This window comes from Balaenoptera musculus, unplaced genomic scaffold, assembly GCF_009873245.2.
Source record: "Balaenoptera musculus isolate JJ_BM4_2016_0621 unplaced genomic scaffold, mBalMus1.pri.v3 scaffold_59_arrow_ctg1, whole genome shotgun sequence".
Taxonomy (NCBI): domain Eukaryota; kingdom Metazoa; phylum Chordata; class Mammalia; order Artiodactyla; family Balaenopteridae; genus Balaenoptera; species Balaenoptera musculus.
The window spans coordinates 94,225-111,117 of record NW_023503243.1 but is presented as its reverse complement, the minus strand read 5'-3'; the positions used below and the strand labels follow the sequence as shown (position 1 = coordinate 111,117).

Below are 16,893 nucleotides of genomic sequence, written 5' to 3'. Positions count from 1 at the left end.
GTGGTAGACATAAATTTGGCCTGATTTTTCTTTTGCTTCAAAGCATAGCATCATAGGTGTGCTTTGAAGTCTGTCTGATGCATTGGATCTGGTTTTTAGATTTTGGTTGATGTGTGCAGAAGAGAGGTACAGTCATGTCAACCACTATAAACACTTTAATGAGTACCTATTCTGTGCCAGACAACTGGATAGCTGCTGGTAACAGGAAACCAGACAAAGCATTCCTGTTTTCATGGTGCTTGCAATTTAGTGGGTAGGGAGGTGTGGGAGAGACCAACATGTTACAGAGAGTTGAATAAACGACATAGGAATATACAGAGAGTTGGATAAATGACATAGGAATATATAAGAAGGACACCTCATCTAGACTTGTAGATTAAGGTAAGCTTCTTGGTGGAGGTGACACCTGAACTGAGTCTAAGAAGACGAAGTCACCAGGTAGTATGCCAGCCCCACAGCAGGTAGATATGGACAAGGTGATTTTAACGGGATAATGCTCAGTTCTGGACATTAGTTAAACTCTCATTTAAAAGGACCATTAGCAAACAGGAATAGCAAGTAGAGACCAATGAAGATGGAAAGATGAAGAAACCAGGGACAGTTAACCAAGGATAGAGAACCTTCAGGAGGGATCTATCAGAGAGATGGCCACATGGAAGAGACATTATACTAGTAAGAGCAGACCCAAATCAGGGGCATTATTCCTTCAACAAAAGGAATAATTTTATAATGATTCAAAATGGAATGGATTTAACAAATGAGACCAATTGAGTAAAATATTTAAGCAGAATTTGATCCTCTTACAATGACCTCGTCTAGAAGGTTGTGGGGTTGAATTATTATTTGAGTGAAAACTTGTCAAAAGTGCTCTAACATCCTCTCTGACACAGTAGGACACTTGTCAATAGCTGAAGACAGAGAGCAGAAGGATAAAGGCAATGTTTTACTGCCTCAGCATCTGGTACATAGTTAAGTGCTCAAAAATGGTTTCATGAATGGATAGATGGATGGATGGATGAGGAAGAGGCCATTTCCCTCACTGCCATCTAATTTTATCCCCCCTTATCATACTTTGCTGACACTGTCTCTCACAGCTCACCTATGTTCTCTAATTGCCAAAATCAGTGTCATCATCCTTGGATTCTAATGACACTATAATTAATATAACCCACCACAATTTTCCTCTCTTAATTTTTGTCTCTCCTCATGTCCTGATTATTCCACTAACTCTCTGTTTCTTCATTTTTCCCTCCTATTGCCTGATAGCACATTTCCGTGAATCTTTGGTCTCTTCTCCGGAAACACATATATAGGTAAAAGAGATGTTCTCTACTTTCAAATCTCCCATAAGCCATCTGTTTGGAAAATTCCTAAGTAAACATTTTGGTCCCTGGGTTCTCATTCTCTAGCCCCATCTCTTACACTGCTTGTTGGGCATTTCCAACTAATCATTATATTTTCACATAAAATCCAACAAAAACTGTACTCATTTTCTTCTGACCAACTCCTCCATTCATTCCTTGATTCACTTGTGAATTCACTTCAATTGAGTCAGCCTGTCATTCTCCCCAAACACTTTGCAACTTTTTACTTCCATACTTTTGTCACGCAGTTTCTTTTACCTAGAATGTCACCATTATTTATCTTCTTCTCTAAAAATCTTATCTAATCTTCAAGGCCCAAATCAGTTGCCACCATTTGAGGTCTTCCTTGATCATTGTTGCTAGATAACCTCCCTCCTCTTCACTCCTATAGAATTTGTCTGTACAATACCTGTGAAACCTATCACATAACACCTTATGTTGTAGCTATCTTTAAATCAGTCTTATTTGCCTCATTATGTAGTATAAGCCCTTTGAGGGAAGACATGAAGCCCTGCTTCAGGAACCACCTTACATGGTGGCCCCATCTCTTGATGGACTGATGATCTTTGTCCAAGTTTAACCGTGTGTTTCTCCCTCACGATCATTATTCTGCCATTTGCTAATTCAACAACAATAATAATAACAAAGTCTTGTGCTCCTACTACATGCTTTTACATTGAGAATTACTCTTTATTTTCCCCCAGTTGAACCTATCTATGTTTCTGACAGCTAACCCCATCCCCACCACCAAGGGCCTTGACCATTCAGGACACTGGGGGTGGGGGTGGTCATATGAGTAGGGAGAGGATGTGGCAAGTGCAGTGGGGCAACTCCAGAGAGTAGGTGGCCATTAAACCTCTCCAGGAAAAGTTCTGCAGCCAAAATGACTCATCCAAGATGTAACAACTCAAGTTGATCTGCATCCACCCTGATATTCGAGATTCCTGATTTGAAAAGACAGGGTCAGTTACTGTGGATGAGCTTCTAGTGAATGGACATTCTCAGCAACACTCAGGTGCTTAGTCATGGATTGTAAGATCTATCTAAATTAGTGAAAAGGATCTTGGGATCTAAGACTCGCCTCTGGGTGTGATGGAGAAGGACTGCCCTGAGATCCAAGTCTGTCAACAAGGTGAGGTTCAAGGACAGACTGCAGGTCTAGCAGAGACTTGGGAAGCAGGCTATTTAGACTTGTAGCTGAGTATGACTGGAACAGAGTGGGATGGATACCAGGGAATTAGTAGGCAGAGTTTTGTTATTTATGCATGTCTTTACTCTTGGTTCCTCTTTTAATCTCTCAGAGAGTTCATTCCCTCTTCTATCTTCAACCATTACCCCTATCTGAGCAACTATATTTTTGGTCCTGACCAAATTTCATATTGTCCAGAGACCATCATTGGATGTTTTCTTTCACTCAAATACAACATATCTAGAACCAATCTGAGTAGTGAGCAACCTTTACCTTTCATCTTGCTGAAATTATAACTGCCCCTACCAGGTAGAGAAGCAGTGTTATCAGACCAGAGCTTTTCTGAGCCTCCTGTTGCTGTGTGCTAGGTTCCAAGTGAGGTTACCTTTTGCCTTTGTAGCCCATCTTGTGGGGCTTAAGGATTGGTTCCCCCCTCCTCTCTTCTTAGATGCTGCTCCACAAAACTAGAACCAGTCATCATCACTGGCTCCTGAAAAATGAAGGTGTCACCTCTCAGTGTCCTCCAGCTTCTAATTTCATGAAACATCACACACACCTTTTAGTTTGTACAATAGGAAGGAATTTAAAAATCTTATGGAGTTTTAAAATGTAAAATTCCTGGTGTTTTTTGGAGTTTAATTAGAGGTAGACATGATATTATTTAGTATATTTATCTCTGCAGCTTTTTAAAGTTCTAGGTAGTCATTGCCTTCAGTAAATAAGTATTCCTTCTGAAGGGGATCTCATTCATCCCCTCTCTCCCCTCATTCTATGGAAAGATTTCAAGAAAGATTCAAATTAGTTCTACAATCTGCAGCTGAAGTTTTTTCTTTGCTTACATGTTGTTTCTAGAAGGAAATTTGGCATAGTTTACCAAGACGGTTTGACCTAACTATTCAACTTTAAGGAGTTTATTTTATGAAAAGAACAAGGGATGCTCTCAAAGATTTATGTCAAGGATATTAATTTCAAAGTTACTTGTAATCATTGAAAATGGAAACAATATACATCTAAAAATAGAGGAATGGTTAAATAAATGATTACAGCCTTGCAATATAATGCATCCATTAAAAATCCTATTTTGAAAACCATTTCATGACATGGAAAATGGCCATGATATGATGCTAAGGGACAAAAGAAAACACAGAAAAAAACAGCTGCTGAAACTGTTTTTATTATGATCCAAAATTTATCTCAAAAAGTATGAGTGACTTTATGTGGTATAAATAACACAGAAAAAGTATAAGCTAGCATTCCAGACTTTTAACAGGTTAACTGTCAATAGTGGACTTGTAGATTTTTACATTTTTTTAAATGGAGGACTTGGAGATACAGCCTTGAAGCCTTATGCCTAACTCTACCTTGAACTGTAACCCTGAGCATGCCATTGATGATGTTCTTCCAAATGTTCTTCTAGGAGCATGTATTATTTTATTCATTCATTCATTCGTTTAATCAATAAACATGTAGTGACTGTTAAGTGCCAAGCACTCTTCTCTGTTTTGAGAAGATAAACAAGACAGAAGAGAAATGTTCCTTGCTCTGCCCAGAGTTTATAATCCTTTAAAATTAGGAAGAAATGTTTTTAAAAATTTCATTTCATTTGACCCAGTAATTCTACTTCTGGGAAGTCTACCCTAAAGAAATAATCAAGAAAGCAAAATAAAATTATCATACAGAAATGTTTATTAGTACTTTAATCATAATGGCAAAAAAATCTAGACATCACCTAGATTCCCAGCAGTAGGGGGATGGTTAAAGTAATAATGGCACATTCATAAAATGGAATAATAGGAAACCGCTATGATTATGTTACTGAAGACTTTTTAATAACATGGGAAAATATTATTTGTTACTGAAGACTTTTTAATAACATGGGAAAATATTATTTGTTACTGAAGACTTTTTAATAACATGGGAAAATATTATTAATGTTTTCCATTAATATCAATGGAAAAAAGTAAGCTACAAAATTATCCAGAATCTGACTTCAATTATGTAGTGTAATAGTCATAAAAGAAATTCAACTGTTAACAGGTGTAACTTTTGCATTGTGAATTAATGGTTGATTTGTATTTTTGTTTCTGTGTCCTTCATGAACAAGGTTTAATTTTATAATCAGGAAAACCACGTTGCTTTCATTTTTAAGATGATTCAAAGATTATCTGTTAAAAATTCAAGGAGCATACAAAAAGGTAACTTAACATTTCCTCAAAGTCTGCATTGTCATGGTGGAGAAAGAAGCGATCATTCATGTGGAAAGAGCTGGAGGCCTCTTCCTTTGTAAAGCATTCTTGGGAGAGAATGGATGACCATGCCTGTGGTGGAGCTAGATTCTTCAGAGGGCCTGAGGGGATTAATTTACTCAGCTCATGAGGCTGAGCAAGGAAAAACAGAAGGAGCACTTGGAGGACTTGGAGACACAGCCTTGAGGCATCATCTCTAACTCTACCTTGAACTCTAGCCCTGAGCATGCCATTGATAATCTGCACATCAGGCACAGGTGACATTTCTTGTTTTTGTCATTGCTCTCAGCTCTGACACCAGAGATCCTCTGACCTCACTGAACAGGTGTCATGAAGGGTCAGGGTCTATGGTTTGCCTGGAGAGAAACAGTGGAGCCTGTGATGCCAGAGTCAAGGCAGCCAAAATCTGGCTCCTTGCCCAACCCACTGAAGAGTTTGACCCCGAATCTTGCCCCTAACCTTCTACATTCAAAGGGAAAGAGAAGGGCTGTAGAACATGTCATTTCTGTGTAAGACAAAGCAAGAGAGCTGTTCTCTGGTGTTCCATCAGCTACTGAATGCTTGGGCTCATGCTGACTGTCAGGTCTCCCTTGAGCTCACACAAGTACCCGATGCAGTAAAAATACCAACTTTCCCTCTAATTTAGAGATAATCAAGACAGCGTGTGTAAGACCGAAAAGGCACCAGATTTCACTGCACATATAATCAGTTATACATCATGCTGTGAGTTTTCTAAGTTTAAGGGGGCTGATGTGAAGTTAAAGGAGCAAGTCAGTGCAGAAAGATTACAGGTACCTCACTTTCAGCAAACCAAATATCTAAAAACCAGAGTAGCATAAGAGATAAATTTACAAAAGAATTCATTTCACTACCACTTTGAGTAATTGGTTTCCCTTCTACATTTAAAATATAAATTGATTCACCACAACTTATTTTACACATAACATATTAAGCACTTAAGAGTTGCATAAAGGGAACTTAAAAATTAGCATTTGGACATCACTGCAAAGGAAACATAGTTTTCTCTGATTTTAAAAGTGATCATTGACTACAGAACCTGCAAAAGACCTCCAATCAATTGCAAATCTCTATACAAAAGAATTCAGTAACTTGGGAATGGTTTTTTTGAAGTTTTTCTCTTAGCTCCTTCTTTGGGCTTCTCATATTCATTTATCTCAGCAAGGCCATCAAAAGAACCCATTTTAAAATCACAGTGGTAGGTGTTTTAAACATACCTCCACATCCTAGGTAAACATTTAACACTTGTACACCCATAGATATACACATTAGAGACCTAGGACACCCACAAAAAAGTCAATACAAATAGAGCTGTGCTCTAATGATCAATTTTCCATCATGCCACCTGAGGACACTTTCATTCCAGAACTGTAGCTCCAATGTGTGAAAATGCCAACATTTTCACTTTTAATTAGCTTCTGAAACCCTAGCCTGTTGGGTGCAGGAAAGAAAGAGCTTTCAATTGCCTTTAATTGCCTTTGCTAAGCATGTTTCTCTGTGGATGTAGAGAGCCTAAAAACATTGACCTCACATGGCCAGAGAAGTTTAGAAAAACTCTTGGATCCTTATCTGTGGAGTTCCTTAAGAACAGCATAGCTGCCTCTCATTTCTGAATGAGAACCCCTAGCAGCATAGAGAAAGCTGAATTAGAATCCTGAGTATTTTATGATTCTAATAAAATGCTCTTCACATCCAAATAATATTGGAGAGTTGTGGTGGGAGAAGAAAGTTCCTGAATATTCAGGAAAAATTGAAAATGAGAAATTTTGCCTATGTGTACTTAAAACTGGAAGGTATCAAAAGGCTGTACAGCTGAATAGCAGGCCTGCAAGGATTCACAAAGCCCTAGCCAGGGGCCAGCCCCTTGGCCACATCCTGGGTATCCCCTTCAGGCTTTAAAGGCAAAAGAGAGAAGGAATATATTGAAAGAAGCAAAGTAGGAGTTGAATGGAAAATGTCAGGAAGATGAGTGGAGAAGGGAAAAATAAAAGAGAGGAATGAAGAAAAAAGGTGGGATGTATACATAAAGGAAGGGAGACTGGTGATGGGTGAAAAGGAGTAGAAAAAGAAAGAGAAATAGAAAAGAAAATCATGAGATAAGATAAAATCTCCCATCAACAAGTGACTCAGCTAACTGTCAGTATAAATCCAGGGGTTCAAGTGGCCCATCTCCACCTTGAACCAGGCACTATCCAAACCTGAAGCTCCATAGCAATGCTATCTTCCTTTAAGGATATTTTTTCCCTTTTCCACAAAGGGCAAGCTCACCTATCGAAGGCCACAGCTGTCATGGAGTAGATACTGGCAAAGACAGCAGCAATGGGGAAGAAGTTGTGGAATTTGCAGTAGAACAGACCGTAGTACCACTCGTTGTGGACAGCATAAGTGAAGTTCACCACCGTATTGAATGCAGCCATGGAGGCCTCTGCAAAGGCCAGGTTCACCAGGAAATAGTTAGTAACTGTCCTCATTCTCTTGTGAGCCAAGATGATCCACATCACCACCACGTTGCCCACCACGGAGGTCACCACAATGACTGTGTAGGCAGCTGCCCAAAGGACAATTTGCCAGGCCGGCTGCACAAACTGGTTGGGCTCCGAGGTGTTGGTGGAGATATTTGGGAAGAGGTCTGAGTCCACAGGGAGGACGTTATCCATTCTTCTGCTAAGCAGTTAAACCTTCCTCTCTGTACACACACACAAACCCTTTGCAGCAGGGTCCTGAGCCAGCACCTGGTGTCAGAGTCCTGTTTAACCAAGACAGGAGGGCTGCAGGCTCTTTCTGGACAGAACTCTTTCCTTGTAAGCAGAAGACTTGGCGCTAAGATAAAAGCTTCTAGATGTGCTGTATGCCCTTGGTGGCTTTGAATTCCTCCACTTTCGAGCCTCAGAAAGCACTTGAGTTCTGTAATCTGGAGACAGCGTCTCTCCTGCGTTGAGCTGGAAAAGAGAAAGAAATTCCACGGGTCACGGTTCCAGGAAGCAGAGATCCTCCACCTTTCTGCACCTGCTGCTGCTTGCAACTGCTATTCCTCCTATCTGCAGCGGGAAAGGCAAAGCCCTGTGCTGCGTGAGGACTTCTGGGCGAAGGTGGGGGTGGGTGGTATTAGTCACAGCACGACCTGTCAAAGTTCAGAGTCTGTGGCAGGAATTCTGGGGCCCTGCGTCCAGCTGGAGATTTTTTCCTTTGCTTTCACTACCGCCGCCACCGTCTGCAGCTTTGCAGGCGCCTCTTGGCTCGGGTCCTGCTCAGCTCGGGAGTTAGCAGAACCTTGGCAGGCTGCGCGTGAGGTCTTTATAACCCACTGTAAAGACGTCACTGGGAAGGGGCAGTACCTGGCTACGTGCTCGCCAGTCCCCTTGCGCAGAGCTGCAGCTGCACCATCTGTTGACAACTGTCTCACTGCACCATCTCAGCCACCAAGCCTTTTGCTGCTACCTGCTGTGAGAGTCTGCAAGCCGGGTTCCCCACGCACTCCTCGAGGGGGCGCTAGCTAGGTCCCCTCGGAGTAACTGCGCCAGATGGGGTCCGCAGCTGGAACCCCAGATGAACCAAGGGGAAAGGAAGGATTCGCGAAAGAGCTGTAGCGATGGACGCTCAACATCCAGGGAGGGCAGGAATGCTGCCATAGCTCTGCAGAGGCCCCTGCTTCTGGCGGTCGGAGTTGGCCAAGTGTGGGGGTGACGTGCCAGCGCTCGCTCCGGGCCTCGCTCCAGCCCGAAACACTCCCAAAATACCTAGTTCCTTTTCCTAGCAGGCCGATTCCCCTGGGAAGCAGTGATAGGTTCTAAGCTTTGGGGACACCTTTCCCAGCCACCCCTCGCCCCATGAAAATCTTCAGTAGCGCTCTCCAGATGAGGCCCCCGCTCAGGCAGTGGGGACTGCGCTGAGCTCCCTGCGAAGCGGTATGTCTCCCAGGCGCGCATCTCTGGGCTCTCTGCCAGCACCCACTGCGGTCTCGCGTTGGCCGTCCCGAGACCAGCAGCCTCTGCCTCCGCGCCTCCCCAGCCTGTGGTCCAGAGCCGGTCCCGGGGTGGCGTCGGGGGCTCTTCCTCCTCTCCCCATCCGGCTGCCAGGTTTGCATAAATACTAGAGGGCATGTCTGCTCGCCTTATCTCCCCACCCTAGACCCGACCCTGGCGGGCTTCGAGGCCTCGTCTCCTAGTCCAAGACCATTTCAAATGGCCAAGCTGGTACAGGGCGCTGGGAGAAGCTGGGAAGGGCTCGCCCGTAGGTGCCAACCATTTCGCAGAAACCGAGGTGGACTGAGGTTCTGAGGGCGTTCCAGCCAGACACCCTGGGAGATGAGGTTCCGTGGGCACTCGAATCTTCCGAGCCTTTCTGGGGGCCATCTACCCCTCTGCCCGATCCCTCACCTTTCACTGCGGGGACTCGGAACTGTGGGATGTAGGCTGGGATGGGCGCGGGAGCTCGGGTTTGAGTAAGCCGGCACTCTACTGGGAGCACTCGTTCTGCCTGGTTGAGCGCTTCTCCTGCGAGGGAGCAAAGTATCTGGCGGGAAGCGCTTTAATGTTCAGAAACGTATTGTATGGATTTAAGCCGGGCTAAAATCCGATGCTTTCGGGGAATCTGCTAGTTCACTCTGCTCTTGTTGAATCCTGGAATTTCAGCGTTTATATGAATCGCATATTGCACTGCCTGGTCCTCCAAGCACCCTTAAACCCTGAAAAGAAGACTCTAGTGATACCTTGAAGAGAACAGTGCCCACACGGCCCCACCCCACCCCACCCCACCCCATTTAGAGAGGCATCAAAGGAGAGCCTTCTTGTGGAAGGGAACACCTTCTCTTCCACTCTGGATCTCTCACTGCTGCTTCCACCACCTCGCAGAGCTGACAGTGTGAGTATGTATGTGTGTGTCCACCTTTAATTTTTCCTCCCAAGCTGTCTTAAAGCTATCTTTCCCTCTTTCTCCCTGTCCGGTGGAGGCAGCCTGACTTTTTCTAAAGGAATTTTACTCAGTGCTTGGGGGTGGGGTGGGAAGAAAGAGAATAAATCCTAAGTATATATTAAAAGCTAAATATAAATAAATTTAAAATAAATGCTAAAAAATTAGGATTTATCTATTAATCCTCCATTAGTGAGGCAAGATGATAATTTGAACCAGGTACTACTGTGCTGTGGATATAGGCTAGAAAACATTTACAGTATAGTGACAGAGAAAGAGACAATTACCTACACAAAATGGGCAGTATTATGATGAGCAAAGTATTATCTCCTGATAAGAGAAGAGGGAGGCATTAATCTAGACAATGAGGGGAACCAGGGAAGAGGGTAGAAAATCATATCTGTGGATTTGAATGTTAAGCCTGAAGATGTTAAGGATGAGAGGAGGCTGAGGGTGAAAGAGAGGAGAATATCCCATATATACATTTCATATGTCAAATCATGTCACCCTGCTTAAAGTCCCACAAGGTCCAGCTAACTCAGAAGAACACCTACATTTCTTACTCTGGCCTTCAAGGGTCTGCATTCCTGGCCCCGAAGAGTAGGTGAGGCTGGCCTGGGTGGCTCCTTCCTGTTCCTGGATCCTCATGGCTGGTAGCCATGACCTAAGTATGTATGACTTGTTAAAGTTAATTTCTTTCCCACACAAAAAAAACAAAGCATATTCATGATAGTTTCACATTAATAAAATGACTCAGCCATACAGTAGCCAAAGTTGTCCTTAATTCACACACACACACACACACACACACACACACACCTTCTAAGCAGGGACTTGCTCTGGCATCACTCCTTCCCCACACAGGGAATAACTTTGCAAAATTTTATCAGTAAGATCCTATATATGCTTTTTTTCTCCAAGAGTTGATATATGTTTCCTTGGCTCTCCTTTCTACTGAACTTCCTCCTTGGCACACAACACAGACCCACCAGGCTCAAAGAAAATTCTGTTGACAACCTAGTATAAATTCTTTCTTATTTGTACAGGCCCTTTAATATTATATAAGCAGAAATGCAAACACAATAGCCATATATTTACACATATAGGATTTTCACTATCATCTGAATTTTGTTTTTCTCACTCAAAACATTGTTTGGATGCTTCAGAGACAACAGGTAGATTTAACTGATTCTTTTCAATGGCTAAATATTATTCTTGGAGTATAGATGCATCATAATTTATACACTCTCTTCCCTATTTGTATTAAAATTCACTTTGCTTCCAGTTTTTGCTGCTAAAGACAATGCTACTATAAACATTTCTATGTCTCCACAGTCCGATGCTTTATTTCAATGGGATAGATTCCAAGTGGAATTGCTAGGTAATGGATTGTATTTATATTCATATGCATATATGTATATGTGTTGTATGTTTCTATTTTATGTTGCCAGATTGCCTTCTAAAAGGATATAACACTATAACATTTCACTAGTGATTAAATTACCATTTTCCCCACATCACCTACAGTAATAGATATTAAGGTTTTTTTTAGTTTTGTCAGTCTAAAATATGTAAAATATTATAACATTTTAATACATAGTGTTTATTTTCCTGACAACTAGAGAATTTGGACAACTTCTTTTAATATTTTTTGGCTATGTGGATTTTCCCTTCTATAAATTGTCTATTCATACCCCTTTATCCCTTTTTCTGTTGGATTGCTTTCTGGTCATTTTTTTCTAGGTACTCTTTGTATGTTATAGGTATAAACACTTTGCATGTCATGAATATTTCAAATATTTTTTCTAGTGTTATTATTTATCTCTTGAATTTATGTATTTTCCATAAAAATGTGAACAATTTTTAAGTAGTCTGTATTTGCTTTAATACCTTTTGGGTTTTTTAAGTTCTGGTTTAAAAGAACCTCCCCAAATCCTGGCTTTTTTCACATTGTTTCCTAGATTTTCTTTTCAGGTTTTTACTGTTTCTTTTTTTTTTTATATTTAGGTCTTTAATTCACCTTGAGTTTGCTATTTTATATTATGTAAAATACTTTTTTCATGTAGTTTGCTCATTTCCACAGCTCTATCCACTTTCATAGTGAATTAAATCATTATCCTTGTCATAGAATAAAATTTTGAATATATGTGATTTAATATTTATATTCTCCAGTCTTTCCCACTGATCTATTTATCTATTCTATAGCAACATTGTACATATAATTCATATGAGCTCCTACTTTTCCTAGCTCCCTTGCAATTAGGCAGAGCCAACTAATTCAGCCAACAGGTTGTTAGTGGAAATGATATGTGTCACTTCCAGGCTAAAGCATAGAAGTGTGTGTGTGTGGGCAGGGGAGGGAGTAAAATAAAGAGAGTAAGAGAGAGACTTCTCCATATACTGTCTCCTGCCAAGTCCCAAATGATGCAGCTACAGGAGGACAGGTCCCAATCATCTGGAATTCTGGAGTGACTGTATAACACAGGACCCTGCCAAATCATTATGGACGTGTAGCATAAGCAAGAAATGAATTCTTCTCTTGTTAAAGCACTAGGGCTTGGGATTAATTTGTTACTCACTATGATATAGTAGCTTATCCTAACAGAAAAATATTCTGATACTGGTAAGGCAAGTTCACATAAGTGCTCATTTCATGATTTTCTTATCTATTTTGGGACATCACATTTAAATTTTAGTATTTTTAATTCAATTTTAAAAATTCCAAACAAAATAGACTACAGTACTATTCTAATTGGAACTGCCTGTAATTTATTTAATTTTGACAAAATTGACATTTTTGATACTAGAGTTTTTCTTCCAAGAACATGGTATGCCTTTCCATTTCTTCAAGTCTTGTTTTATGCCTTTCAAAAAAGATTTTATAATTTTGGTTAAAATAGATCCAGTCTTTTGATTAAAGGTATTTCCATGTGTTTTGTTTCTATTGTAAATGAAATATTTTCCTTTTTTACCCTAGATCAAAGAAAGCCTATTGACTTCTGTGTATATGTATTTGTTTGTATGTGTCTGTGTGAGTGTGTGTGTGACCTAGCCATTCTACTAAATTTCTTATTCAAGAAAATTCTAGTGTTTTTCACTTGAGTTTCTTTGGTTTTCAATAACATCTTTAACATTTTCTTGGCTCATTGAATTTCCTTTACCTTCCAAGACAAAGTCGAATTCAGAATAGTGGTAGCAGGTATTTCCATACAGTTTCTGAAGTTAATTAGGATGGTTTTGTTTTTTTACCATTTAGGATAATATTTGTTGTTAAATTTGCTAGACAGTCTTTTACGTTTAAATAGCTTCCTTCTACTATATTTTGCATTGAAGTTTTCATTGGAATGTCATATCATTTCTTTTTTTTTAATGCCTTTTTCGGGATTTGCTGATATGAATGTGCAATTTTTTTCACTAACTTGTTGACACAATGGATTAAATGGATAGACTTCCCAACACTGACCCAAACACTGACCTAACCTAACCTTCCTGGCATGAATTCTGCTTGGCCAGAGGCTATATCATTCCTTTGATACATTGCTGGAATCAAATTGCTTATGTTTTATTTAACATTTTTGCATCTATTTGCCTAAGCAAGATTGATGTCTAGCTTTTTTTCCTCTTTTCCTTTTCTATCTTGATAAGGTTTTGGTATCAATGTTATGTATCAAAAAATGAACTGTGAAGCATCTAATCTTTAACTATGGCCAAAGTATTACTCCTGGTCCCTGAACCAGCAGCATTGGCATCACCCGGAAGCTACTTGGGAATGTAAGTTCTTGGGCCAATGCAGAACTACCAAACTAGGTAGGCATTTTAATAAGACTGTAGGTCTTATTACACAGTGTTCATTGCAGCACTATTTACAATAGCCAGAACATGGAAGCAATCTAAATGTCCATCAACAGATGAATGGATAAAGAAGATGTGGCACATATATACAATGGAATATAACTCAGCCATAAAAAGAAACCAAATTGAGTTATTTGCAGTGAGGTGGATGGACCTAGAGTCTGTCATACAGAGTGAAGTAAGTCAGAAAGAGAAAAACAAATACCGTATGCTAATACATATATATGGTATCTGAAAAAAAAATGGTTCTGATGAACATAGGGGCAGGACAGGAATAAAAACGCAGATGTAGAGAATGTACTTGAGGACACGGGGGGGGGGAAGGGTAAAGTGGGATGAAGTGAGAGAGTAGCACTGACATATATACATTACCAAATGTAAAACAGAAAGCTAGTGGGAAACAACTGCATGGCACAGGGAGATCAGCTCTGTACTTTGAGACCACCTAGAGGGGTGGGATAGGGAGTGTGGGAGCGAGACACAAGAGGGGGGTGGATATGGGGATATTAGTATACATATAGCTGATTCACTTTGTTATACAGCAGAAACTAACACAACATTGTAAAGCAATTATACTCCAATAAAGATGTTAAAAAAAAAAGACTGTAGGTGACTCGTATGCACATTAAAGTTAGGGGAGCTTAAAAGAGGTCTAAGTGTTTTCCAAATTTCTCAGATGATAAGAATATCTTGAATTACTTGTTAAATAAACATGTTATCATTTTCCCCTAAAAATTCTAATTTGGTAGGACTGGATTGGGGCTCAGTGATCTGTGCTTTTATCAAGTACTTTGGGTCAGTCTTCTCTTCAAGCAAGTTTTGGAAATAAAGGGGTCTGTTATTTAAAATCCAGCATGAAACTAGATGAGTCCTTTCTTCATCTCAAGAAAATTTTCTTCTAGTATTTTTTTGAAATTATTACCTCTTTTCCATTAGTCCTTTTTTCTCCTTTTGGGACTCTTATTTTTGGCATGCTATGTCTCTTGTATTCATTCTGTGAATGTTTTAAAAACTATGCCTCAACCCTTGGTGGTAACTAGTATCTCAAAAATGAAATAACAGAATAGAAAATGTCAGAGTGCATAACACATAGAGTAAGGGTAAGTATTGTTTTGTGAAATTTTTATTTCCATTACATCCTTGTGTGAATTGCAGTAAAAAAATAAATAAAAATTTGAACGCGATTCTGAAAGTTTCTTTAAAATTTCCTCATGGTTTCCATCTTTTTTATATTTCTGATTTGTGTTCAAATATATTTCTTGCACTTGATTTTTCTAAACCTTTCCCTTGGGTCTTTTAATACAGATGTAGAGTATTTTAGCCAAAATGTTTTTGCTTAGTTTCTTGAATCTCCTTAAGGATACTTACTGTTATTGTAATGTTTTATTCAGGTGTTCATGTAACTCTTTCAGCAGCTCTCTTACCTGAACATGTTTTCTGATTGTCTAGCTTCATATTTTTTCTGACTGCTAAGTACCATTGCATAGATTGCTGTTTTCTTTCTTACGTTACCAGGGCTCAGGTTGAAGCATTCTAAACAGTGGACAGTTAGTGATTACCCAGGTCAAGAAAGAAGTTGTGGGATTAGGGTTAGGGTTGTCCACTCCCTCCCCCAACATACAGGCTATCAAAGTTCTGCTGTGATACTGCCAGGGAGCATCCCTGCCTTCCATTCTCCTAGCCTTTTTCTGCCCCAGGGGCAGGGAGACCTACCTCATCCTTCCTATTTCCTCTAGACCTTTTGAGCATCATGGAGACTCCCTGGTACACCAACCCAGGGCAGATACTTGCCCCTATTTTAAGATCTGAGTACCCAGTTTCCTCTGTTTCGGTTCTCCTCCAAGTTTTCACTCTGATCTCCCAACAAAGCCCAGTGTGCTAGAGGAAGCTCTACCGAATTCTATTGTTCTCTTAGTTCAACCCCCAACAGAGTCCCAGGAATCACTTTATGTCCAGCTGCCCTTAAGGCCTGAAGCCACTTGGATGATGAGAGAGGATATTGGAGTTGGCTGAGAAAGGGAGGGAAGCTGCATTCAGCTCCCCATAAACTCTGGTCCCCTGGAACCACTAGTGTGGAAGCAACTCCTTCCCCGCTTCAAGTGTTGATGTGTTACTTAGTCACTGGCTCCCTTCCTCAGCCAACCTTTCACAAGACAGACTATCTGGTGTGCATTATACCTCATTCAAATTAGATTGTTAGCTCTCTGAAGGCAAGAATAATGTTATTTAACTATGTATTTGTTAGCACTCCCTTCCATACAGTGTTCTTCCCAGAGTGGATGATCAATACATATGTATTAAATTGGATTGAATTACACAAAAATGGTTGAATTTAGAAAGGCAGGGAGGCAGCAACAGATCAGAAATCATTAAACTGTAAATCTTCCAAACAAAAAACAACAATAAACAATAATAATAACAGGAGGCAGGAGGAGGAAGAGGAGGATCCCTGGCACTTAAACAGTGATTACTATGTGCCAGGCACTATTCTATGTGCTTTACATATAATCACTTTATTTTATCTTGTGTCAGCACTTCTAATATAATAACATGAGTACTATGATTATAACTGTATGTGGATGTTATGCCCCTCCTACTTCTCCAGACTCATGAAACATTTTTCTTAAAGTAACCATTTCCCACACAGACCCTTGTTTCTCATAGTGTTCTGAACAGTGAGATGCCTCTGAACTGAACTGAAGGTGGTGGGAGTAGGCAGTGTGGTCTGCTCAGCCATGGTAGGGACAGACACTGTGGTCCATCTGAAAAACTCCGGTGCAAAGCCTTTGTTTCTTAAAGGGTGGCAGACACAGTTCTGAGCCTAAACCTTATGAGGTCTTGTGAACTTCTTTTCCCATTCTCTCTCTCTCACACACATACACTCTGCTAACCACGTTAAAACAAGCCCAGACTAGCCTGCTGGTAGATAAGAGGCCATGAACTGGAGACCCCAGTCATCCCAACCAAGAACCTCCTAGACCAGATCACAGCCCGTCAATCTCCAAACATGTGAGGGTACCCAGATCTGCAGAGCCACATGAGCCCAGGCAATACCAGATGAATCATCCAGTTGACCTGCAGACTCATGAACAAAACAGTCAATCGTTATTTTAAGCCACTGAGTTTTGAGGTGGCTTGTTATACAACAGCTAATGAATACAGGAAGACTGGCAATACGTAAGTGAACAAATACATAAGGGAGAGTAAGCAGTTCAGATATGGACAACTGCCATGAAGGAAATAAGACAGGTTCACATAATGGAGAGGGACTTGCACAGGCTACTATATATAAGAAGCAGAGTGAAGGCCTTTCTGA

At 40.5% G+C, this 16,893-nt stretch overlaps 1 protein-coding gene across 1 annotated transcript; it reads right to left on the bottom strand.

Annotated features, from left to right (window-relative positions):
- Nucleotides 1–7,081: 7,081 nt before the first annotated feature.
- LOC118889504 (substance-P receptor) lies at nucleotides 7,082–7,474 on the bottom strand. Its single transcript, XM_036841247.1, has one exon. The coding sequence runs from the start codon at nucleotides 7,472–7,474 to the stop codon at nucleotides 7,082–7,084; it is 393 nt and encodes a 130-aa protein (XP_036697142.1).
- Between the last annotated feature and the right edge of the window lie 9,419 nt (nucleotides 7,475–16,893).